This window comes from Rhinolophus hipposideros (assembly GCF_964194185.1).
Source record: "Rhinolophus hipposideros genome assembly, chromosome: 21".
Lineage (NCBI taxonomy): Eukaryota > Metazoa > Chordata > Mammalia > Chiroptera > Rhinolophidae > Rhinolophus > Rhinolophus hipposideros.
Window position 1 is genome coordinate 41,062,064 of NC_138067.1, and position 26,797 is coordinate 41,088,860.

At 49.2% G+C, this 26,797-nt stretch overlaps 1 protein-coding gene across 1 annotated transcript; it reads left to right on the top strand.

The window, feature by feature from the left end:
• Positions 1-806: 806 nt before the first annotated feature.
• RELB (RELB proto-oncogene, NF-kB subunit) lies at positions 807-26,708 on the top strand. The gene is made up of 12 exons (XM_081031437.1): positions 807-1,055; positions 1,960-2,007; positions 5,544-5,552; positions 7,064-7,404; positions 14,800-14,957; positions 16,312-16,403; positions 16,583-16,714; positions 18,296-18,400; positions 22,622-22,837; positions 23,634-23,702; positions 23,824-23,901; positions 25,907-26,708. Exons 1-12 carry the CDS (start codon positions 1,001-1,003, stop codon positions 26,290-26,292), a joined length of 1,689 nt encoding a protein of 562 aa, XP_080887563.1. The 5' UTR covers positions 807-1,000; the 3' UTR covers positions 26,293-26,708.
• The last annotated feature ends 89 nt before the right edge of the window (positions 26,709-26,797 follow it).

Sequence of the window (26,797 nt, forward strand, 5' to 3'; positions counted from 1 at the left end):
TTCTTGAGCCTCGGTCTCCTCTCTGAAAGAATCCTAATTCTATCACGTGCTTCTGATGTTACCACAAGGTCTGGAGCATCTGTGAGGTTCCCAGGTAAACTCTTTGCTCAGGGGTCAGACACACAGCTCAATATGTACTTTGGGGCTACACTGTTATTCCCAGACTCAGTTGCTGAGCCTTGGATCTTCAAATGCTCTGGGCTGTTAGGAAACTTGAAGGGGCTGTTGGGGAGGAATAACACATCCATCCATTCATTCAGTAAACAGTTACTGGGAACCTACTCTGCAGGCGCTGTGCCAGGAGAAGGGGATACAGCAGGAACAAAACAGACATATCCCAGAGCTAACAGTCTAGCTTTAAACGTTTAAGTATCTTCACTCCCAATTTACAGTTGAAAACGAGGCGTAGAGAAACCATGGAGGCTTCGTGAAGATCATTATTATCCATGACAGTTGTAGACACCTGGCAACCTCTGATCCCGAAGCTTCCCTTCCAGCCAGAGAAACAACAGGTTCAAGTTCCGCTGGCAGACCTGGGGGGCGGGCCTCAGTTTCCCCGACTTGATCCATGGGTGGGCGTGAGTGGCCCTAAGCAAGCCTTAGTTGTCTCCGCCAGAGCTCTATGGCCAGCAGCGCAGGCCCCTCCCGAGAGCCCAGCCTCCTCTTCCCGGCCGGCCCCGCCCCCGCAATCACGTGACGCGTGGGGGTTTTCCCGTTCCCCTTGCGTGACGTCACGACAGGGTGCAAGCCAATGAGCCCGCAGGCCCGCGGCGCCGGGGAATTCCGCCGCCCCGCCCCCGCCCGCCGCTCGCCCGGCCCGGCCCGCGGCCCCCCGCAGCCCCGGGCGCCGCGCGTCCTGCCCGGCTTGCGGCCCCAGCCCCTGCGCCGGTCGCCCGACCCGCGATCGTCCGCCGGACTGTGCCGCCTGGCCACCGGCCTGCCCTCGTGTGTGTTTTGGTCTGGGCCGGCCTCTGGGCCGTCCGTCCCCACTGGTCGAGCCATGCCGAGTCGCCGCGTCGCCAGACCGTCCACTGCGCCGGAGCTGGGGGCCTTGGGTAAGCGGGGCCAGGCTGGAGTTCAGGAGAGGAGTCTGTGGCGGGACTGGAGATACGAGGGTTCTGGGGGACCCGGACTAGGCTGGGGGTTCCTACAGGAGTCTAGGGGTTTTGCGGGGAGAGTGTGAGGGTTTGGGGGACACTGTATTAGAGGGAAGGAAGGAGGCAGAGGATGGTGACGGGGTCCGGTGCAAGGTAAGAGAGAGGCGTCCCACTACAGAGTGAGGAGGGGGCGGGGCCTGACCCTGAGGCAAAGAAGGGGGCGGGGCCCGACTCCGGGAGGGGTGGGGCTGGGAGCTGCTCCGGAGGGGTAGGGACCCGGCCAGACTGTGAGAGGGCGAAAAAGGAGGGGCTTGGCTCACATGAGGGGCGGGGCCTGACTCCAAGAAGGAAACAGTTTCCTACTCAGAGTAAGGGGCAGGGCCTGGGCGAAAGTAGGGGGCGAGGGCAGACTCCTAAAGAGAGAAGGGGCGGGGCCTGACTCTGGTGGACAGAAGAGGGAGGGCCTGTTCTGGAAGAAGGGCGGGGTTTGGCTCAGAGAAGAAAGAGGGGGTGGGTTTTGCCTGGAAGAGTAGTGGTCTGAGAGGAGAAAGGGACAGGCTTGACACTGAAAAAGTGAAGGGGTAGGGTCTGACCCCAAAAGAATGAAGGGGACGGTGGCTTTCCTAACAAGTTGAGAAGGGCTTCTCCGGGCCCGACATTTAGGTAAAGAAGGAGCGGGGCCTGAGTGTCATGAAGGGTGGGGTGAGTGACAAAAACAAGGGGACCAGTCCACGAGTTAGGGAAGGAGGCAAGGCCAGACTCTTTGGGCGACAAAGGGGCAGTGCCAGGAGAGGAAGGGGGTAGGGTTGAGAGATTATGTGGGATCCCCAGCATCTCCTGAGACTTGCCTCCCTCCCTGCAGGGTCCACGGACCTGTCTTCGCTCTCGCTGGCTGTTTCCAGGACCACAGGTGAGCAGCCCTCCACGGTTCCTGCCCACCTGCACACTCAGGACGGGGAAGGGGGGACTCCATTGGACAGGCCTCTGTCTGGGGGTTTCACCGAGATCCACCTGAGCTTCCTTGACGGTGTCCCTCCCTGCTGGTTGAGATGGGGGTTCCAGATGCCCCTACCTCCCAGGTAATTAGGCGCTGGATAAAACTAAGCACCTATTCACATTCTAAGGGGAGTCCTCTATAGAGATTCACCGTGGTAGTAAAAATCTCCATCTCCGGCTTTGGGACTGGGATTTACATTCTGGTGCCACCCCCTGCCCCTCACTTTGTGAATGCCTACAAGTCATTTCCCCTCTCTGGGCTTCAGTGTTCCTCATCTGTAAGATGGGCATAATATCAGTACCTCCCTTTTAGGGTATCCAGAGGATTCAATGAGCTGATACAGGTAAATTTTCAAAGCAGTATCTGGCACATAGCAAAGGCTCAATAAATGTTAACTGTGAGCGGTATAATAATAATATCATACAATAATAATAACTATTATCCTTAGGCAGTCTGTAACAGTGGTTCTTAAACCTTTGCATGCATCAGAGTCACCTCGAGAGTGTGTTAAAACAGGTAGCTGGGCCCCATCTCCAGAGTTTCTGATTCAATAGGTCTACGATGGGTTCTGAGACTTTGCATTTCTAACAAGTTCCCAAGAAATGCTGAGAACCACTAGTTATACAGTCCCTCAGCCTGTGCCATCCAAAATTCAGTGCTGCCCAAAGAAATACAGAATCGTGGCCAAATGACAACATCCTCTCTCTTATAAATGTGCTGAGATATGGAGGGTAGGGGTGAGTCCACATGAAAACTCAGGGGCCCCAGAAGGCTGCGTCTGAGCCTCTCTCTGGAGGTAGAATCTTGGGATGGCCCCTAGAAATGCTGGCCTGGCTGTGGAGGAGGCTCTGTGGGTTCTTTCACAGGTCTGTGAGTTGGGGGTGTGTTGAAAGGTGGGAGGTGGTATTTGGGACAGGTACTTCTCAAGCACTGGTTCTGGGCAGGAACAAGGCTGAGACTTTTCTGGCCTGAGACCTAGATCTTTGGTTTCAATTGAGAGTAATTTCTGATGTCACCCATTCAATAAATATTTATTGAGTACCTGTTCTGTACCTAGCCTGGTGCTGGGCAGTGCTGGGGACTCATCAGTGACTAAGACAGCCTTGACTCTGCCCTCATGGGGTTCCTTACCTAGATATAGAAGCAGACATGTAAACAATAAACTAAATAATTAAATTATAAAATGTGATAAAGGCTATAAAGAACTCTTGGGGTCAGTGACATCTCTTAGCAGGGTGGGGATGGGAGGCCTGCTTAGATAGAGTGGGAGGGAAAATTTCTCTCATTTTGATGGGCCAGATACATACTGGGCCCTGGGTATACAGTGGGAATGAGGCAGATGTGTTCCCCACTCTGTGGTACTCACTATAGGAGACAGATATGAATCACTGTAACATAAAGTAACATAAAATCCCAATCACCCCATATAAATGATAAAACAAAGACACCTAACTGTAAGTGACTGGAGTGGAGATTCTGGGGGCTACCTGGGGTACAGTGGTCAGGGAAGACCTATCTAGGAGGTGACATTTGGGCAGGGAACTGAAAGAAGGGGAGGAGGCCATGCAAAGAACTGGAAGAAGAACATTCTGGCAGAGACCAACCTGTACAAAGGCCCTGAGGCAAGAAAGACATAGCTTTCTGCTCTCACATCTCCTCAAGCGTGGCCTACCCTGGCTGCCCCTGGATGGCAGCAAGTCTGCGTGGGGGGTTGGGGGATGGAGTGCGAAGTGTTATTTGAGCTGAGCTCTGAATAAGGAGAGGAAGTTCCCAATATTTCCTGGCTGAAAGAGGATTTTAGATACTGATATTAGCTAAGCTTTATGGACCTAAAGTGGTCACACCCTGTGCTAAGCAATTTTCCTATGTGATCCTGAATTCTCACATTAATGCCTGAGATAGGTGCTCAGACTTCATTTTATAGAGAAGGAAGCTGAGAGAGGTTAAGCAACATGCGCCAGGCCACACAGCCAGTGAGTGACAGCTGGGATTCAAACCAACATCTGTGTGACTCCACACTCAGTGCTCTGAAATCACATCTTCCAACATGCCCATTTTATAGTCATACCAGCTGAGGCCTTGAGAGGGGAAGTCCATAAAATAATGTCTCCCAACATCTTGTTTAAGAGCAGCCAGTATTTGTGTAGCATTTACTATTGCAGCAGTTCTAGTGCTTCCCATGTAGTAGTAGCTCATTTAATTTTCACAGCAGCCCAACGAGGCAGGCATTATTATTGTGTCCATTTTATAGATGAAGAAACCAAGGCACAAACAGGTCACATAATGGGCTCAAGGCCACACAGCTAGCAAGTAGCAGAGCCAGAATTTGAACTGAGGCAGTCCAAAGCTCTGGCCACTGCTGCCCAGGCCTCAGTTTCCCCTTAGGTCCTAGGTGGAACTCCTTGAAGGCCCAAAGTCTAACCTGTCTTTGGGTCCCCAGGTCACCAGCACAGATTGCCTAAGAAGGGTTTTCCAAGTTGAAGTGACTTGAAGTTGGCCCTGCTAGTGATCTACAGCATGTTCCTTCCTCTCTCCCAGCCTCAGTGTCCCCATCTACCAAGTGAGGGTGTCTTCCCCACCCTGCTGACTTCACAGATCGCAAGAGATAAGGGGTGCAGGAATACTGTTTTTCAAGGAGCAAAGGTCTGGCCGTCAGGAGCCACTCCCTGAGAGTGGAGGAGGAGGACAGGTCTGGAGGCAGCGCTGGTCGGTGTCTGAGGCCAGTGCCAGCGTGGGCAACCCTAGGTGGGGCGTCTGGGCCTGGCTTGCCCTCCCTTGCTGTGTGGCTCCAGGCTCGCTTGCTCCCTCTGGGTTTCCCCTTGTCCGGTCTGTGGCATGAAGGGAGGTTGGTTTCGGTTTCTCCACAGCCCCTTTAGGTCTGAGCTTTCCTGAGGAGGTAATCAGGGCTTCCCCAGCGTTAGGGTTCCTCCCCCCTCAGGAAGCGGGGATGAATCCAGGATGGCGGGTGGGCACCGATGGGGGACTGGGCTGGATGCAGAGTGGGCTGCCTGGAGCTGGAGGATTGGCTTCCCGGGATCTTCAGACACCAACCAGTGATCTCTGGACCCCTAGGGTGGCCTGTAGGGAGGGAACACCCCTGCCTTTTGTTTAGAATCTTGGGTTCATTTTCCCCCTGGTAATAAGACCCTTGGCTTTTCCTCAAATTCTCAACACTTTATAATCCCTAGCCTAAATGTTTTTTGGTAGGCATTTAAGGGGACCCTGACCCTGGAACCCCAATATTGGGAGTTAAAGGGAGGGTAGCCCCAGAGGGGGAGATGGGTGCTAGGATTTGGCACCCCAGGCAGTCAGCGCCCAGTTTTCCAGGATGGAGGATGTCGGAGGGGGTACCCAGATGGGATATGGGTGGGGAATCTGTCTTAAAAGATAAAAGTCTTGATCACTTACTGGATCTCACCTTTCTCTTTCTCTTTCTCTTCCTTCCACAGATGAATTGGGTGAGTATCACACGGCAGGTTTGAGGGGAAGCTGGGGAGTCCAAATGCTCACAGACAGGGAGCTTGGTTTTCCTTGTTGGGGGGTTGGAGGGAGGGTCACAGTGTGATTTTCAGGACTGTTGGGGAATTTTAACAAAGTCATGTTCCCAGGATATTAGCAGTGCATGACACTTAGCAAGATTCCACATACCCTGTTTCCCCGAAAATAAGAGCCGGACAATCAGCTCTAATGCATTGATTGGAGCAAAAATTAATATAAGACCCGGTCTTATATTATATTATATAAGACCGGGTTTTATAGTAAAATAAGACTGGGTCTTATATTAATTTTTGCTCCAAAAGACACATTAGAGCTGATTGTCCAGCTAGGTCTTATTTTGGGGGAAACAGGGTATGTCATCTGCCTTTAGTGTCGCTGTTACTACTAATGTTCATTCCTTCAATGAATTGTATGAGCAGTTGCCACCTGCCAGGCACTGAGCATTCAGCCACAGACCAAACAAAGTCCCTGCCCTCCTGGAGCTGACATTCTAGTGGGGGAGACAGTAGGAAAAGGAATAAGGGCTAAAGGCTGGGAAGGAAATAAAGAGAAAGAGGGAGAGATGGCTTGAGGAAGACATCAGATGGGGCCTTTCTGAAGAGGTGACATTTCTGCAAAGATGGGAGGATGAGAAAGGGCCAGCCGGGGCTGAAAAGGGGGAAGCATGGAACAGGCAGGCAGGGGGAGCAAGTACACCACCCTGAAGAGAGCCAGCAACAGAAAAAAGACTGGATCAGGGTAAGAGAGGGACTGCGGTGGGCCCAGGACAGCAGGAGCCAGTGCACACAGGCTCTGTGGCCAAGGTCAGGCTCGTGGGGTTTTGTGTTTGTTTTATTTCTGAGATGAATGGAGTTTGGGGAGGCTTGGTTTTATATGGAGAAGGTGTTCGCTTTGACTCTAAGGGAGATGGAAGGCGCTGGAGACTTCTGAGGGCTGTCGGACAGGGTCTGACATGAGATCCCTCTGGCTACATTTAGGGGACAGACTGGAGCAGGGGCAGAGATTCAGATGGAAGTCAGGGAGGGCAGACCAAGGTGGAGGCAGTGGGGACGGAGAGAAGCGGTGGGAATGTCAACATACAAGTGAGATAAAGGCAGAAGAAAGTCACAGACGGGCCTTGCAGACGTAGGTTCATGAGCAACTAATACAGATGCGCACTCTTCCAGCTTGAGCATTTGGTGGTTGGTGGCGCTATTACGGAGCCAAGGGGACGGGAGGGTGCAGGAGGGAAACCAGACCGCTCCCCTCTCCCCCCGGGTTTCTGGCCTCAAGAACTAGGGGGTGCTGTTTGCGAGAAGCACGGCAAGGGCTTTTTTGGTGTGTTCGGAGCTGACACCCCTGCATTCGGCCCACAAGAAATGTCTAGATTGAAATGAACGGATTGGACAAGGCAAGGATGGCACGGGTCTGGGGTCTCCAAGCCTTTACTTTTATAACCGGCGTTACCCCCGGTTTTTTGCTTCTCTCACAGAGATCATCGACGAGTACATCAAGGAGAACGGCTTTGGCCTGGAGGGGGCGCCGCCGGGGCTGGGCGAAGGGCTGCCGCGCCTGGTGTCTCGCGGGGCGGCCTCCCTGAGTACCGTTACCCTGGGCCCCGCGGCGCCCCCGGCCACGCCGCCGCCCTGGGGCTGCCCGCTCGGCCGGCTTGGGGCCCCGGCCCCGGGGTCCGGCCCGAGGCCACATCTGGTCATCACCGAGCAGCCCAAGCAGCGCGGCATGCGCTTCCGCTACGAGTGCGAGGGCCGCTCGGCCGGCAGCATCCTCGGGGAGAGAAGCACTGAATCCAGCAAGACGCTGCCCGCCATCGAGGTGAGGCCCGCGGCCCGTGGGGCTCGCGCTTCCCGCACCCCCAAGATTCACATGCATGTACTTATTAATGTATTTGATGGTGGTTATTATTATTACTGTTGCTGTTGTTGGAGCTGATAGTACTATCACTTAGCCTCAAATTCAAAAGAGCTCTCCAAGAAAAGCCTTCTTCCCGGCAATTTGGCAGTATTGACCCAAATTATCATTGCCTGTTAAGGCAGGGTAGCTTCCTGGTTCACAAGCGAGGCCTTAAGAATCAGACTGCCTGCTTTCGAATGCCTGTTCTGCCATTTGTTGGCTTTGCAGCCTTGGACAGGTTACTCAGTCTCTTTTTGTCTCGGTTTCCTCCTCTGCAAAATGGGATAATAATAATAACCGACCAGCTGGGGTTGTCGGCAGGAGTGAATGAGGTAATTATACATGCTAAGGACCTCCTACTGTGAAGTGCTCAACAGAGATGAGCTACTAATATTATCATCATCATCATCATCATCACGCTTAGGCTGGGCCGTTCCACGTCTAGAAATTTATCATGTAGCTGTGCCTGCATCTGGCTCAAAGAGGGATGTCCAAGGTTCTCCACTGCGTCCTGGTCTGTACAGAAAAGACTTGGAAACGTGAATGTTAATTAGTCAGGGACTGGTAAACTAATCAGTAAACATCCACACATCAGAAGTCTATGCAGATATAACAAATATATCTGTGTATGTGTGCAGGTAACTGTAAATAACTAGAGTTAATACAGAAACATTTTTAAATGAAGACTCCCTTGGGTACTGCTGTGGAAGTTTCTCCAGGACATATTAATAATCCTCCCCGTCCAAACTGAGGCGCAGAACCCTGCTTGGAATATTATACTATTGTGTTGAAAGAGGGAAAAATAAGACTTTGTATTTGTATTTGCGAATATGTACATAAAGAAACTCTGGAAGGAAAGACAAAAATTAATAGAGGTAATTACTTTGGGGGAGGAGTGTTTAATGGATAAGGTACAGGTAAGATTTTTAAACTATATACATCTTTATTTTGTTTTAAATTTTTGAATCGTATGATGTGGTTAAAATGTTCAAAAATATAGAGATTCATATGAACAGAATTTGAATTAAGTTAAAATGAACAAAAATTCCCCAGAACCTGTGGGCTGGTTCTCACCTAGAGGTAACCATTGTTAGCAGTATCCTTCCAGAAGTATTTCATGATCATACAGGCAAGTATATACATACATATACTATCCCCCTCTTTGTACGCAGAGAGGAGCATAACACATATACAGATGGTCCCAGACTTACTGTCTGGTTCGACTAACGATGTTTTTCATTTTACAATAATGCGAAAGCTGTACACATAATAAATTACATGAGGTATTCAACATGTAAACAGGCTTTCTGTTAGATGATTTTGCCCAATTGTAGGCTAAATGGAAGTGTTCTGAGCACATTTAAGGTAGGCCAGGCTAAGCTGTGAAGGTTAGGTGTATTAAATACATTTTCAACTTAATGATATTTTCACTCACAGTGGGTTTATTGGGATATTTTTTAAATTTAAGAATATATCTTGGAGCTCAGCTCACATCAGCATGTGTGAAGCTGTCTTATTCTCTTTACCATGGTATCCTGTTGTGTGGACATGTGGTAAGTTATTGTTCAGTCTCCTGTCGGTGGGCATTTAGATTGTTTCCCACCACTACAAGCAGGGCTGTAGAGAACAACTCAGTTCATCTATTATTTTCTTCATGTGTGTCACTCAAATAAGTTCTGGAAGTGGAATTGCTGGTCAAAGGTAATTGGATAGAAAAAAAAAAGGTAATTGGATAGATATTGTCAAATTGCCCGCCCTGGGTTATATCCATGACTGTTTCTTGGTGCCAGAGGCCTAGTTCCTTGCTCCTCCCCAATACAGAGCCTTCATGTGCTTCTGGATCTTTGCCCAAATGTTTAGTGAATCTGAATTGTGTACTAACTATTACACTGCCCCAGATCCTAGCCCCAGCTTTCCCCTGATCTCCAGCCTCGTCCCTGGTCACCAACTCCCAGTCTCCTCCCACCACAAGGCCGCCAGAGGGGTCCTGTTAAATTACCCATCTGCTCCTTTTCTCCCCTGCTCAGAACCCTCCCTTGGCTCCCCAGTGCCCTCAGAAGGAAGCCCAAGCTCCTTCCTAGGCTTCCAAGACCTCTCCTTGTCTGGCTCCTGCTGCCCATTCCCCACCAGGCCCTCCACACTCGCCACCTTCCAGCTACCTAGACTTTGCTGTTCCTCCTGCCTGGAGTGCTTTTCTCCTGCACCCTGGTCACCTCCTACTCATGCATGAGGCCTCAGCTCACCTCAGGGATGCCTCCTGTGAGTCTCACAGCAGGCCTGAGCTCCCTCATGTGAGGTCTCCTGCCTTCCTCTCCCTTCATGGCATTTGTACTCCTGGGTTTATTTGGGGGATTAGCAGAGCAACCCTGTCCTTCCCCCAACAAGTTGGGATTTTAGCGTCAGGAATACTTGAGTTTGAGTCCTGGCTCTGCCACTCACCAGCTGTGTGAATTGAGGCAAGTCCAGTGCTTCTCTTGGCCTCAGTTTCTTCATCTGTAAAATGGGGATGAAGCTCCGGCTCCCAAGACGCTATGGTAGCCTTGGCTGCTGCTCCTTTTACACAGCTAGATTGTTATAGTTGTTGCGTTTGATTTGGCTCCAGGTATTGTGGCCAAAAGCAGCCTATAGTCAGCCAGACATGCTGGTTAAAAGGATGATGTCCTTTGAACTGTGTATTCCCAGTCACTGGATTTTCAGGCATGGGGCACGTGTGGTGCATTGACTGGCAATCATGGCCCCTTATCTCTCTTTAAGCATTTTGCCTGTTCTTTCCATTTGATAGGAGATTTTTTTCAACGTCACGTCTCCGCTTTTTCTTTTGGAAAATTTATAAACTTACATAAAATAGACAAGAATAGCACAAGGAACACCCATCTTCCTTTTACCACATTTGTTTTATGCGTGTGTGTCTCTCTCTCTTTACATAGACATTTATAGAGGGAGATTGGAAAGTGAGTCGGAGAGATGATCATACTTCACCCAAAATGTTTCAGCGTGTATCTCTCAAGAACAAGGACATCTTCCTACATGTAGGACCTATAGAGCCTAAACCCCATTATCACACTCTAGCAACTGAATATTCGTACAAGGCTATTATCTAATATTAAGTCCATATTCTAATTATCCCAGTCGTCCCCAAAATATCCTTTATGGCTGTTGTTTGCTTGTTTAATATCCAGTCCAGAATCACATGTTGTGTTTAGTTGTCAGATCTTGCTATGGTCTGAATGTTTGTGTCCCCCCTTCACCCCCCAAATTCATATGTTGCAATCCCAACCCCCCAGTGTGTGGTATCAGGAGGTGGAGCTTTTGGGGGTTGATTAGGTCATGAGGGTGGAGCCGCCATGAATGGGATATGTGCTCTTATAAAGAGACCCCACAGAGCTTGCTTGCCCCTCAGACTATGTGAGGACACAGGGAGGAATTGGCAGGCTGCACCCCAGAGGAGAACTCTCACCGGAACCCAACCATGCTGGCACCTTGCTCTTGGACTTTCAGCCTCCAGAACTGTGAGAAATTTCTATTGTTTATCAGCCACCCCGTTGATGGTATCTTATTATACGGGCATGACTGGACTAAGGCAGCTGGCTTTGGTGCCCTTTGATCTGGGTCAGTTTCTCGGTCTATCTTTTGTGTTTCGGGATGTGGTCATTTGTGGAAAACAGGACAGATGTTTTGTGGAACGTCCTACATTCTGGGTTCGTTGGCTGTTTCCAGATTAGATCAGGTTATTCATTTTGGCGGGAATACCCCAGTGGTGATTCTGTGGCCTCCTCAGTGTCTCCCATCAAAGGACCTGGGGTGGCAGTTTGCTCTGGAATGTGATGCTGAGTCGGGTCCCGTGGTTAAGGTAGTGTATTAGGTGGCTCAGGAGGCCACAACAAAATGTCACGGACTGGGTGGCTCGAACAACAGAGATTGTCTCACAGTTCTGGAGACTGGATGTCCAAGACTGGGGTGTTGGCAAGGTTGCTTTCCTCTGATGCCTTTCTCCCTGGCTTGCAGGTGGACCCCTTCTCGCTGTGTCCTCACAGGGTCTTTCCTCTATGTCACACTTGTCTGGTGTCTCTATGTGTCCAAATTACCTCTCCTTATAAGGACACCAGGCAGATTGGACTACGGCCCACCCTAATGGTGTCATTTTAACTTAATCCCCTCTTTAAAGGATCCGTCTCCAAATACAGTCATATTCTGAAATACGGGGGGTTAGGGATTTAAATATAAATTTTGGGGGACACAATTCAGCCCATAACATGTGACCACCAGGCCTCTCCTTTGTAAAGGTACAGCTTTCCCTTTGTAATTAGTAAGGTATCTATGGAGTGATTGTTGTGGGCTGTGTTTTCATCAGCCTTTTATTTCTAAGTCTTCTCAGGCAGTTGTTTTGGCTCAGTGTTGGTTTTGATTTCACAGAGTTAACAGTAAAGGCCCAACAATAGGGGATGACCTGTTTCTGAATGTGGACTCAGGTTTCTCATCTCCATCTTTTAGAGGAGGAAACAGGCTCAGAGAGGGTAAGTTACTTGCTCAGGGGCACACAGCAAGTTTACTCTAATCATTACTGCCATTTACTAAATGCTCCTATGTGCCAGGTACTTAATGATATCCATGTCCTAGTTAAGGACAATAAGACCAGAGAGGTTTATCACACAGATGGCTACTGGTAGAGCATGGATTTGGTTCCAGGTTTGGCTTACTCAAAGGCCTAATGTGTCCATCGTCTTGTGTGACATCTCAAAGATGAAAAGCTTTCAGGCCTGTGTCTTCATGAATTCTGAGAGTGTTGACCCTGAGCGCTTCAGAATCTCCTAATATTACAAAGAGCTGGTTAAATAAATGGTTTTAATCCTATCTGACTCAATGAGATGTACAGGTGATCATACCGACTTCTCATAATCGTCCCCAGAATCCATAATGCCCTTAATTTAGTATGAAGGAGAAATAAAAGGAAAATAATACAGCACAATAAGCACTTTTTTTTTTTCAGTATGTAAGTGCTGAGGCACAACCCCAGGGAACCATAATAAAGGTGACAATTGCTTTTGACTTCATTAATACAATGGCCATGAATGCAGCCTCACCTAGCCTGCTGGAGTTGGTGACTTAAATGCTACACACCCGGGGTTGCTGTTAGTGATGGGATTTACTGAAGTGGCACACAATTCTCAATCTAGACAACATTCAGTCTCTTTCAATTAACGTGATGGCTACAGTCCGTGCAGATTCAGTGTGTTTTAAATTACGGGGGAAAATACTCTATATGTAAAACAGTGCTAGGTTCTGGACTGTGATCGTTTTCCACAGGTTGGTCACTGACATGAGTGTCGGCGGGACGTTCAGAAGTCTTGCAGGACTTGTGCGGGACTATCCTTGGTGTGTAGGATGTATAGCATCTCTGGCCGCATCTACTGCTTCCTGAGGGTCCTGGTCACAGTGTCAACCCAAATCGCCCCCAGTACCCCGAACGTCCGCTAGAGGGTAGTATTACCCCCACTGAACCGCACTGGTCCATTATTTCCTAGGCACCGGCTTTTGAAGTTGAGAGCAGGATCCCAGAGGGTAACCCAAGAAAGCCAAGTCGCGCGTGGGTCTGGGCCCATCTTCTAAAGGGGATGGTTTTTATCCGCCGCCGCCTGTGGCTGCTGAATAGAAATTCGGCCCCGGTTGTCACAATTTCCTTTTTTAAAAAGAGAATCTGGAAATCTAGAATAACATGTCTCTCATCCCTTTTAAATATAGGCTCCAAATTTTTCCCAGCATTTATCAAAAAAAAATTTTTTTTACTTTTTTCTAGTTTTTTCAAGTTTCATTGAGGTATAATTGATATACAAAACTTATGCATATTTAATGTATGCATTTTGAGAGAGGGTTGTGTTGTTTTTTTTGGTTTTGTTTTTTTAAGGATTGCGTAGCTCACAGTGGCCCATGCAGGGATCGAACCCGCAACCTTGTTGTTATTAGCACCACCTCTCTAACCAACTGAGCTAACCAGTCACCCTTAATGTATACATTTTGATGAGTTTGGGTGAAAAATTGTAATCAATAGAAAAATTAAAAGAATAGTAGAGTACGCACCTACCTGTGTACCCTTCGCCTGTATTTACCGGTTGACGTTATGCCTCATCTGTCACTCTCTCTCCACTCACACACAAGCACACACGTGTGCCCACACACAAATGCACCCGTTGTTTTTGCTGAACCATTTGCAAATGATTTGTAGATATCATGTCACTTCTAGATACTTCAGTGTGCATCTCCTAAGGATAAGCTCCTGCACCGTTGGTACCCCTCGGAAAATTAACAATTCCATAATATCATCTAATATAGAGTCTGTACTTAGATTTCCCAGTGGTCCCAAAAATATGTTTCATAGTTGTTTCTTCCCCCTCAATCCAGGATCCGATCAAGATCATATGTTACATTTGGTAGTCATGTCTCTTTAGTCTCTCCTTTTTAAAAAATTGAATTATATTTAAGTTATATTTTATCTTAAAATAAAATTTATATGACAATTATAATTAGTAAATGTGAAGTTTTAATTTTGAAAATTTAAATTTAATTGTAATTATTCAATTCAGTGTGTATTTTAATAATTAAATTAACTTTGAATATAAATTTAATATTTTATTAAATTTATATTAATTATATATTAAGTTATACTTTAGCTTAATATATACATATATATTAAGAGCAACTTTTACAGCTCTATGAATTTTTACATACATATAAACTGTGGAATTACCAAGCAGATCAAAATACATTATTTGTTTTCCTATAACTAAAAATATGATGCCCATCTTTTAATTGTTTTTTAGGACACTGATATTTATGACCCACAATTTGGGTTTTTCTGGTGTTCCCTCACTGTTAAATTCAGATGATGCCCTTCTGGGGGGCTGTCACAGCAGTGATGTTGAGTCCTTCCGAGCCATGGGGGTGCCCAAATCACTTAGGTCCAGTACTGGTGACGCTTAGGTCCAGCTGGTGTCCACCAGCTCTCTCCCCTGTAAAGGCTCCTTTCTCCCCTGGTCGCTAGCAGCTTATCTGTTGGCCATGCTTAGAGACCCTGTGTGCCTCCAATTTGTATAAGTCTGAGTAGCCAAAGGAAGCACCTCATAGGGCAGCCGTGACATTATAAGGTCCCCAGGCCACAAGTTGGAAGCCCCAGGTTTAGGATCTCAGAGGGGTCTTAGGCAAATACCCTAACATCATCCTGGGGGGAGAGGGGAGGGGAGCTACCCAGGGAGGTCACAGGGAGTTTGGATGGGTGCAGGTATCTGCGATGGGACCCCCAAAAGAGCACCTGTTTTCCTGCAGCTCCGGGACTGTGGAGGGCTGCGGGAGGTGGAGGTGACCGCGTGCCTGGTGTGGAAGGACTGGCCTCACCGAGTCCACCCCCACAGCCTCGTGGGGAAAGACTGCACTGACGGCGTCTGCAGGGTGCGGCTCCGGCCTCACGTCAGCCCCCGGCACAGGTACCCACCCCTCCCCCTTGCTCATGGCGATTCTGAGAAGCTGAGGATCACCCAGGAGAACCTGAGGGCAGGGGGCAGCTTAGCCAGACTCTCCCTGTTGCATTTCCTAGATGGGGAAACCGAGGCCTGGGGGTGGTGGTTGTCTTTCCCAGGCCTGGAGCCCTGCCCCACACACATTCACACATTAGAATTATCCCCATTTTGTAGAGGAGGAAACTGAGGCTCTGAGAGGTGAAGGCATGCAGGTAGCCAATGGCAGAGCTGGGATTTGACTCCAGACCTGACTTCACTGCAAGGCCCATTCTTTTTCTCACTTTGTCATGTACATGTTTTTAATACAAAAAAAAATTAAAAGATTCAGAAAGGGTGGGCAGTGAAAAATAAATGTCCTTTCCTTCCTTCTTTAGTTTTCCAGGTACCAGTGCCCCTTCTTGGAGGCAATTAAAAATATTCTATGCATAGATATATTGTTTATGCATAATTATTTTTTTTCTCCCCTTATAAATGGTAGCAGACACTTGCACCGCATTTCTGTGTTCCAGTAAGTACATCTCGGAGATCGTTCCTATCAGAACATTTAGAGCTGCCCTATCCTTTTTACTGGCTGCATCGTATTCCGATGTGTGGGTGTACACAATGACATACTTGAACAAGTCCCCTATTCACGGGCACCTACAATGGTTCCAATCTTCTAAGGCTCCATGACTAACTGTGCTGCAGTGAATGACTTTTTGTGTAGATCATTTCTTCTCTAGGGTAAATTCCTAGAAATGAAATTGCTGGCTCCAGGGGTATACATGTAGACTTTTAGTGATTTATACATTTAGTCTCTTTTGTTCCCTGCTGTATCCCCCAGTGCCTAGCACATGCCTGGCACACAATAGTGCTCAGAAAATATTTGTAGAATGAAGGAATACTGCCAGGTCATCCTCTAATGTGTAATTGCTGGAGCACTGTACAGCCCCACCAGTAGTGGGTGAGAGTACCTGATTCTCCACAACCACACCAGCAGGGGTATTAGCAAATGTTTTAATCTTTGCTGTTTGGATGAGTTAAAAAAAAATTGGCATTGCATTGGTGTTTAATTGGTAGTTTTCTTACAAATGAGGTTGGTCAGTGTTGTCATGTGGAAAAGATAAGGGGTGTTCCTAGGTTCTCTCAAGGATCCTTGACACCCCTGAGAACTTCAAACCTCAGACACCCCGCCCCCAAAGTTGGGACCGCTGGGTCCAGGGCACCTCAGCCCTGAGTCTGTGAGCCCTGAGGCAGCATCTGCTGGAGCCTTCCTGTGCGTTAGGGCCACACCTGCCCCCTTGTGAGTACCTCCTTTATCCCTTTCTCTCCCCCCACGCAGCTTTAACAACCTGGGCATCCAGTGTGTGAGGAAGAAGGAGATCGAGGCCGCCATTGAGCGGAAAATCCAGCTCGGCATTGACCCCTATAATGGTGAGTCCCTGTGCCCAGCCTGATCATCTCGTTCCCCTCTCCCCTCTCCCCTCTGCCTACCCCATCTCCTCACCTTCTCGGGGCCCCACCATCTCCTCCAGCCTAGCCCTTCTCTGTCCCGTCCCCCCACCATGCTCTCCACCCACACCTCTCTCAGCTTTCCCTCGTGTCTCCCACAGCTGGGTCCCTGAAGAACCATCAGGAGGTGGATATGAACGTTGTGAGGATCTGCTTCCAGGCCTCTTACAGGGACCAGCAGGGACAGATGCGCCAGATGGATCCCGTGCTCTCTGAGCCCGTCTATGACAAGAGTGAGTCAGGGTTTTGTGTCCATAGATTGTCCTTGGCTGCAGGGACCAGAAAGCCCCACATGCAAAGGCACAAACTAATAGTGAATCCTTCATTTTTATATGTCTCACTTGTGAAGTCTGTTCCTGTGCATTCAGCTGCTCAGCGGTATCGGGGCACCGGTTCAGCAGCTCTGTGGTTCTCTTTGTTTTTCCCTCATAGTCATGAGCTGGCTGCCACAACTCCAGACATCACATCTATATTCAAGGCATGATGGGCACTGTCACCATGTATGGTGTGCAGGCGATATACTGCCCAATTCCAGGCGTCAGCATTTACTATGTAGCCAATGGCAACAGGCCTCCTAGTGTTGAATGTACAACCTGTACAGCTGTACAGTCCTAGGGAACAGGCAGCATGAGTAGTAATATTTCTCTCTTTGATAGACAAAATAATATATTCCCCAGAGTGCCCCTGGGAGACTTCTGCTTATATCTCATTGACCAGAACTTGGTCCCCTGGCCACCCCTAGTTGCAGGGGAGTCTGGGAAAGCAAGTATTTAGGTTTCTTATCCTTTATAGAGGGGTACAGGCATGGAAGAGGGGATTGGGAATGGCTGGTAGGTTTTAGCAAGCCTACAGTGAATACCACAGCATCAACATGGGGAAGGATACTATGTCAGTCAAGGCTTTTATGGATAGTCATGAGCTATCCATAAAATAGTCATGCAAGTGATAGAATCCCAACTCAGATGGGCTGAAAGAGAAAAAAAGAATTTGTTTGTTCCAGTAACTAAAAGAATCCAGAGGTAGCACAGTGCTCCAGGTGTGGCTGCATCCAATTCCTCAGAGATGTCGTTAGGGATCTGTCTCTATCCGTCCCTCAGCTATGCTTCCTCCATGTTAGAGTCATTCTTGGCAGTGCCCTCCCAGGCAGGAGCAAAATGACTGTGTGTGACCAGCTTAGCACCTCTCCCCCACTCCCAAAGAGAGCTTCTCTTACCCAATGTTTTTGCTCAAAGTCTCAGGGCTGTCTCTCATTGGCCTGGTTTTGGTCATGTACTCCTCTCTGACCAATCAGCTGTGGTCAGAAGGAGGTGATAGTCTCATTGGCTGGGTCTGGGGCCCATGATCAATGCTGAGCTAGGGAGTGGTCTCAGCCCCACCCAATCAAACCCGTGACTCAGATGGGAGCGTAGTCCCTCGGAAGAAAATTGGGGGCCTGTTAGCAGAAGAAGTGCCAGATCTGCTAGACGGGCAAAACAATAGGTGTCCACTACAGATTTCTGGCCATTAACCTCCATCTAAGAATTGTCTCTGCCCCTTGCCCTCGCCTACTCTCTCTGGGGTCTGAGGATCGGCCTTTTGGCCAGACACTCACCAACCTCTGCATGAGGACTTGTGGTTGTCCATTCATTAACCCCTCTTGTCTGAGCATCTTCTTTTACCACCAAGACCACGGGTTCCATGAGGGTCAGGCCCCCTGCCTTCTCCATTCCCCACTTCCCCACAGCCCCGGTGGGCACCCACGGGGTACCTGGTAGGGATTTGATGACTGAATTCTCTTCTTCCTCTTACTCCTTCTTCCTCTTGCTCCTTCCCAGAGTCCACAAACACATCCGAACTGCGGATTTGCCGAATTAACAAGGAGAGCGGGCCATGTACGGGTGGCGAGGAGCTCTACCTGCTATGTGACAAGGTGCAGAAAGGTGAGGGGCCAGGAGCAGCGAGCGGGCAAAGGGGGGTCTGGCAACTTGAGGGGATAGCCAGGGAGCCCGAGAGGGTGAGCAGGAGCTGGCTAACAGAGGCAGTGGAGTAAAGGATCTAAAACTCTGGTTTTGGAGTCAGACACAGCCGACTGGTCATTCGCTCGCTGCGTCACTCACTCGCTCATTCACGTACCAAGACGGAGGGCCATCCGTGCTGGCCCACGCTCAATGCCAGGCAGGCCTTACCATCACGAGCTCACTGTCTGGGAGACTCTGATACTAAAATGGTGGAGTCACACAAATAAATGCTTTGTAGTGGTTGTGACATGTTCTGTGGAGGAAGAAAGCAGAGGACAGGAGAAACAGCTCCACGTCACTCATGTCTGCTCAAATGGTCCTTCTTCACATAGCGTTTAAAAAAGCAAGCTGCCACTCAGGATTGCCTATCTGCAGAAAAGGCAGGAGGGAGCCTTCCCTTTTACTGTGTATATCTTTTCTGCATCCTTTGCGTTTTCTATCATGTTACTCTATTTTAAATAACATCACCACCAACAGTAATAAAGAGCTAATTTATCTTGCTCTTACTGTATGTCGAGCTCTGTTGTAAGCACGTTGCATGCATTATTCATTAGGTCATCTAGTCACCTCATAGTTCTATGAGGAAGAGCCTATTATTATAATACACATTTTACTGATGAGGAAACTGAGGCACAGAAAGGTTAAGTAACTTGCTCAAGGTCACACAGCTAGGCAGGAAGTGACAGGATTTGAATCCAAGCAGTCTTTGTTGTTCATCATGTCTTCTGGGAGGAAAAATAATAGTGTTGAAAAAAAATTCAGGAAGATGGTGAAAAGATAGTGTTTGGAGAAAAATTATACTGAGAAAGGAGATAGAGAAGAATGGCTGGAGGGGTTGTGGGGCGCAGTTTCACTTAGGGGGACCATGAAGGACGCCTCTCAGGAGATGGCATTGGAGCCATGAAGGATCTGTGTGGCTGTCTGGGGAAGAGTGTTCCAGCAGAGGGAACAGCAAGTGCAAAGGCCCTGAGGCAGAAGCAGGTCTGGTTTTTGGAGGAACAGTGAGGCCAATGGGGTAAGAAGGCAGCAAGAAGGGAGGAAAGTGGGAGAACCTGCCACAGCCCCAGTGTGTAATTATATACTTAAGGTCTGTCTCCCTCACTGGGTTATCAGGGCAGGACCTGGCATTGTCTTGATGAACTGCTGGGTCCCCAGAAGCACCACAGTCAAGTGCCAAGCACATGTGAGATTCTCAGAAGAAAAACAACTTTTTTTTTGGCTACAAGGTTCACTCTTTTTTTGAAAAAAATAAAAAAAACACCAAAAAACCATTTTAAGCATTTTTTTAAAGTAGTATTTTTTTTTTTTTTTAGATTTTTTAATTTTTATTTATTTATTTATGAGGAAGGGGAACAGGACTTGATTGGGGAACAGTGTGTACTTCCAGGATTTTTTTCCAAGTCAAGTTATTGTCCTTTCAGTCTTAGTTGTGGAGGGCGCAGCTCAGCTCCAGGTCCAGTTGCCAGTTGCTAGTTGCAGGGGGCACAGCCCACCATCCCTTGCGGGAATTGAACTGGCAACCTTGTGATTGAGAGGACATGCTCCAACCAACTGAGCCATCTGGGAGCTCAGCGGCAGCTCAGCTCAAGGTGCCATGTTCAATTTTAGTTGCAGGGGGCACTGCCCACCATCGCTTGCCGGACTCGAGGAGTTGAACCGGCAACCTTGTGGTTGAGAGCCCACTGGCCCATGTGGGAATCTAACCGGCAGCCTTTGGAGTTAGTAGCACGGAGCTCTAACCGCCTGAGCCACCGGGGCGGTCCCATTTTAAGCATTTTAAAGTGTACAGTTCAGTGGTATTTAGTATATTCACAAGGTTGTGCCACCACCACTATCTAGTTCCAAAACAGTTTCATCCTCTCAGAAAGAAACCCCGTACCCGCTGAGTAGTCACTCCCTGTTCCTTCTCCCTCCAGCCCCTAGCAACCACTAATCTGCTTTCTGTCTCTACGGATTTTATTCTCATTTCATATGAATGGAATTTTGTGTCTGGCTTCTTTCACTCAGCATGATGTTTCCAAGGTTCATCCATGCTGTAGCTTCGTTCCTTTGTATGGCTGAGTACTATGCCATTGTATGGATAGACCACATTCTGTTTATTCATTCATCTGTTGATGAGCATTTGGGTAGTTTACACCTTTCGACTAATGTGAATAATGCTGCTATGTACATTTGTGTACAAGTTTGTGTTTGAACACTGTCTTTAATTCTTTGGATATATACCCAGGAGTGGGAGGTTCTTATAAAATGTTGAATGAATGAGCAGATGATTATTGGGTGGCTCCTCTGTGCTGTGCCCTGTGCTGGGCAGTGCTGGGACAAGAGCAGTGACAGACAGGCCCCCGCCCTAATCTCACAGGGCTCTCAGTTCAGTGGGAGGTAAGGAAAGAGATACAAATGATCAATGTGGATAATGCTGAGAGGGAAGAAGATAAACTGCTGAAATTGATCAACAGAAGACGAGTCATGGTCCAGGCATCTGGGAAGGCTTCCCAGAGGTGGGGACAATGAGCTGAGATCTGAGGAAGGCCATGGAGATTGTTAGGGGTCTGGGACTTGGAGGGGGGAGCAGAGAAACCATTCCAGGTGTGGGTGAATGACTGGAGGCAGGTGTGAGTCCTGTTCCATCCTTCCTTCACTGGTCGATCGCAAGCAGGTGACTTCCCCACCTGCGCCTCCATTTCCTCATCCCTAAAATGAGTCACTGGTAGGATGACCCAAGATCCCAATTACCCAAGAAGTACGTACACCACAAAGAATTGGCACTTATTGAAGGTTTTCTGAGTGCCAGGCCTGGAGCGAGTACTTTGCATAATACTAATAGGAACACTGGTACTTAACATGGACTGAGCACCTATTATACACTAAGCCCTGGGCTAAGCCCCTTCCATGGAGTTAATCCTCCTAAATCCTGTGAAATAGGTACTGTGGTTTTTTTCTGGTAGGATACGGAAATTAGGCCTAGCGATATCACCTAACTTCTCCAAGGCCTTGCAGAGCTGGTGGTGAAGAATCTGCATGGATTCTCATCTTGGCTCTACCACTTGCTGGCTGTGTGACCTTGGACAAGTGACTTTACCTCTCTGTGCCTTTGTTTCCTCCTCTATATAATGGGGCTCCCAAAAGTACCTACTTCGTAGGGTTATTGTGTGACTTAGAGGCAATCTGTGTGTGTCTGACACATATAAAGCCTCAGTATGTGGTGTAAGCATGATGAGAGAGGCAATGCAATAAAACAAGAAAAAGAAGTAGCAGGCAGAGTATATTGAATTCTGACTATTTCCTACCAGCTGTGTGACCTTGAGTAAGTCTCTTAACCCCTCCATGCCTCGGTTTTCCCATCTTTAAAGTGGGTGTGTAGAAAAGAGTTAACATTGCAGATCTGAGACTGTTGCCCTTTGAAAGGCCTGTTTACACAAGGTTGGCCCTTGGCTGACTTCTGGGAATTTGTATTTTGAGAGGGTTCCCAGCATGCCCTGACTGATAAGAGTGGGCATGTGCCTACACTGTTTGTATGAGCAATCTGGTGTGTGTGGAACACCGGCTTAGCTTCTGGAGTCTGGAATTTTGGTCTGTGCCAGGCAGAGAGTGCTTAGGTGACCAGCCCCCAATAAAAAACCCTGGGCTCTGAGTCTCTGAGGAGCTTCGATAGACAGCATGTTGTGTGTATTGTCACAGTTTCTTTCTGGGGGGAATTGGTGTGTCCTATGTGACTCCACGGGGAGAGGACTTTTAGAAGCTTGAGCCTGGTTTCCTTTGGCCTTCGCTCCAGGCACCTTTTCCCTTCCCTGAGTGTGCTTCGTATCTTTTTGCTGTAATAAATGGGAGCTGAGTGTGACTATATACTGAGTCCTGTGAGTCCTTTTCACGAATCACTGAATCTGATGGTGGTCTTGGGGCCCCCTGACGTGGTGGGAATATTAATTCTACCTGTCTTTTGGGTTAATATATAATGAGATAATATATAAAAATTCATAAAACACTTAGTGACTGGTATATAGTAGGTGTTCAACAGAAGGTTAGCTGTCACTATGATTAGTTTTATTCTTAGGAATATTAATATTCATTTTGGGGGAGACTGAGTGAGTTGGGGGCCTGGTGGGCCAGTGTCCTGGCTCAGCTGATGTCCCCACTTTCCCGCAGAGGATATATCGGTGGTGTTCAGCAGGGCCTCCTGGGAAGGCCGGGCTGACTTCTCCCAAGCCGACGTGCACCGCCAGATTGCCATCGTCTTCAAGACACCGCCCTACGAGGACCTGGAGATTGTTGAACCTGTGACAGTCAACGTCTTCCTGCAGCGGCTTACCGACGGGGTCTGCAGCGAGCCTCTGCCCTTCACGTACCTGCCTCGGGACCATGGTAACCACAGCAAGCCAGGGTGACCCACGACCCCAAAGACCAAGTCTTTGGCCTTGCTTAGGGTGACCCTGAGGGGAAAGGGGAAAAGGTAGAAGTAGAATGCAGGCTCAGAGCTGCACAGACTGGGGTTCAAATCCCAACTCTGCTACTTACTGGCTGTGTGACCTAGGTCTCTCGGAACCTCAGTCTCCTCCTGTGCAAAATGGAATTAACAATAGTACCTACCTCAAGGTATTTTGGAGGATTTAATCATTCTTCCCCTCATCATGTCTGCTCGTACCTGGCCCTGTGCTGGGTAATGCTGGGCCACAGGGGTGACCAAATAGCCCCAGCCCTGCCCTCATGATTCTCATAGTCCTGTGGGTGGACAGACCCATTCCCATACAGTGGCAACAAGAGTGGGCAGGACTGGGATGGAATTCAGATGGCATAGAGGGGGCAAATGACCCAACCTTAGGGGTCAGGGAGGGCTTCCTGGAGGAGGGGACGGCTGAGCTGAGGATGAGAGAATGACTAAGTAGTTCTCCAAGGAAGAGGTGGGAGTTGAGGAAGAATGTGTTAAGCAGTTAGAACAGCAGGTACAAAGGCCCTGAGGCAGGATGGTGCCTGGGGCATTCTAGGAACAACAAAGTATGGCTAGAAGTGGATTTGGGTTTCATTCTGATTAAGATGTGGACATCTATTGGAGTTGGTTGGCTAAGAACTGGAATAGCTCATCAAGTTTAAATGGTCTCTAAAATTCATTCTCAATCGTTTTTATTGATGGATTACTTTGTCCCTGATATCTCCTGAACAGACAGCTACGGCGTGGACAAGAAGCGGAAACGGGGGATGCCTGATGTCCTTGGGGAACTGAACAGCTCTGGTGTGTCCCTTCTGCCCCTTCCCCTGGGAGGGGATGACTGACCCCACCACCCTGCCCTGCACCAGGCTGGGGAGGAGGGGCTGTTGGGATTCCAGGGGTCCTCATCTCTGCCTTCCCTCAGACCCCCACGGCATCGAGAGCAAGCGGCGGAGGAAAAAGCCGGCCTTTCTGGACCACTTCCTACCCAGCCACAGTTCAGGTGGGTCCCAGCTGTGTGCCCCTGGGGTGAGCCAAGGGTGAACTACAGCCCTGCCTTTTGGGCCTCTTCAAGCTGTGCAAGAGCTCCCACAAGGCCCGTGATGCACCACGTAGCCAGCAACAAAAAATGGGAATAGCGGTTCTGGATACAGTCAGGAGGCTCTGATCTCCGCTAGGCCATTTACTTACTGTGTGACCTTCTCCAAGTCGCTCCACCTCTCTGAACCTCAGAGGTGCCCCTGAAGTCTCACCACATACCTACCTTGTTAGCCTTTTTAAATTTAATGCATTAATTTTACAGACACTGTATGACAGGCCCATAAGTGCTTTGTGTGTATTTTCTCATTTGATCTGTACAATCACCCTACAAGGAGGGTGCTGTCATCCCACCAGCCCCCGTTTTACTGGTGAAGAAACTGAGGCCCAGAGAGGTGTGCCTCTTGTCTAAGGTCACAGTTACTTCCAGGTGGAGCAGGGAGTTGCATCTGGGAGTCTGTACAGATTTATGATGATGAGTGTGAAACAGGTAGCAGGGAGTGTACATGGATAAATGGGTGGTTGTCAGAGCCAGCCAACCTTGAATTCAGATCCTGTCTCCAGCGCAACCACACTCTGGCCTCTTCTACCCCTGCCTTCACCTCAACTCATGCCAGACTCCTGTTCCCATGAACTCCAACCCTATCTTGTTGCCATCAGATGCTTCCCACTAGCTCTGAGAAAGTTGTCCTCAACACGCCCACTGCCCCAGGGTACCCAGCTCCCAGCCAGCCACCAAACCACTCAGTCTGCCCAGCCTGGACCACTCTAGCCAGTTCCACCCTGGAGGATGCAAGTACCACCTGTTGCCCCCCACCCCACTGCAACTGGTAACCAATGAATGCCCAGCAGCTCTGCCCCTAGCAACCACCAATCCTAGCCCACTTCATCAGCCTTCAATCCCCAATCTCCATAGCCCTTCCTCATCAGCCAAGGGCCATTCATCTACTCCTCATCACTCCAATTTACCAATTGTGTCAGACCCACTCTCTCAGCCTTGGGGCAAAACTGCCCTGGCACTATTGGGTAATTGGAGCATGCTCTCTGGAATCAGACTCGGTTTGAATTCTGAGGCCACAATGTAGTCACTGTGTGGTGTCTTTGGGCCTCAGTTTACTCATCTGTCATGGCAGATGGAAACCCGACCTTCAGGGTCCTTTCTAGAATTTATTGAGGTGATGTGACAGTTGTTGAGCATAGTGGCTGGCACAGAGTTAGTGCCCATATGTTAGGAACTTGCCAGAAATCAGGAATGCCACTGCATTTGTTATGATCATGTTTAACTGTATTCACAGCAAACCCCCAAAATAACAGGGGCTTCAACAGGACAGAACTTTATTTCTCCTCTCACATAAACACAGCCCAGAGGTAGGTGGCCCAGGAATGGTTTGGTGGCTGCATGATCATCATAGTCCCAAGTGACTGCCTTTTTCAACTCACAGTTTCTATCTCATGGTCCAATATGACTGCTGCAGCTCCAGCCATCATGCCCACATTCCAGCCAGCAGAAGTTAGTCACCTGACCACATCAAGCTGCAAGGGAGGCTGGGGAATAGAGTCCCAGCAGCCCTGTATCTCTTTTAGAGATAAGCATAATCAGCTTTTGCTGGTGAGGTTTGTCTTGTCTCAAAAAGAAAGACTCTCCTATAATCACACTCTCCTATAATCATTTTACCTTACAATTTGGAGACTGATGACTTCTCACAGGTCTCCCATAAAGTGGAGATTTCACTTTTTGGGTTGTCTCTATATTGGGGGGAGGAGAGGGCTTTTGAGCCTTTTCTTCCTCATTCGTGGGGAAAACTCCCCAGCACTGCAGCAACATGGTTTCAGCCCTGGTTCTCCTTAGGATTAAAGGCCACGCTGGTAATGCATTTAGCATGGGGCTGGCCATTCGAGTTAGCACCTGGCTAGAAGTTGACCCTAAAGCCCACCACCATACTTCCTTCTCTCTCTTCTCGTATCTGCAGGCCCGTTCCTCCCACCATCAGCCTTGCTGCCAGACACAGACTTCTTCCCCGGCACCGTGTCCCTGCCCGGCCTGGAGCCCCCTGGCGGCCCGGACATCCTGGACGACGGCTTTCCCTACGAAACCACGGCCCCCACACTCTTCACCATGCTGGACATGCTGCCCCCAGCGCCGCCACTCGCCAGCGCTGTCCCTGGCAACGGGGTTGCAGGAGCCACGGTCGGGGAGCCTCCCGGCCCCGAGCCGCTGACACTGGACTCATATCAGGCTCCCGTCACTGGGGACGGGGGCACTGCCAGCCTTGTGGGCAGCAACATGTTCCCCAACCAGTACCGCGAGGCGGGCTTTGGGGGCGGCCTCCTGTCCCCGGGGCCTGAGGCCACGTAGCCTCCGCGGTGAGAAGGAGAGGCTCTGGGTGGGGAGGGAGGTGAAAAGGGCCGTGCGAACCCAACCAGGATGTCCAGCACCCCATCCCCTTGGACCATCTTTGGTCAGATCTCCCGACCTTCTCATCGTGAATCGGACGTTTTCAGCACTGGCGAGAAGCTGCGCGGCACCGATGTCCCCTGAGCCTGTTTTACAAATGAGAAAACTGAGTCCGGAGGGGAAAAGGGATTTGGCTCCCGTGCACTAGCTTGTTAAAGCTGCCTCAGCCCCCCCAACTGGGGACACCTTCTCCCGAAGGATTTTGAAGAGTGTACATATGGGACGAGGGTGCAGATCCCCAGCCCTCCATCCCCATGAAGGTGGGGGTTGGTTGTTTTTTCAGAGTCTTCCCAATAAAGATGAGTTTTTGAGTCTCGGGGTCCTCGTCTCTTCTCGACTTGGGAAACGCCCCACACCCTTAGCACAGAGCTTCCAGGCTCCGCCCCGCCCTCCCCTCCAGGCCCCG

Bases quoted from the DNA above. Each gene is read 5' to 3' on its own strand.
- RELB (XM_081031437.1), top strand. From the start codon at position 1,001: ATGCCGAGTCGCCGCGTCGCCAGACCGTCCACTGCGCCGGAGCTGGGG. The intron at 1,056-1,959 runs GTAAGCGGGGCC...CCCTCCCTGCAG, and splicing joins GCCGGAGCTGGGGGCCTTGG to GGTCCACGGACCTGTCTTCG. The intron at 16,715-18,295 runs GTGAGTCAGGGT...GCTCCTTCCCAG, and splicing joins TGAGCCCGTCTATGACAAGA to AGTCCACAAACACATCCGAA.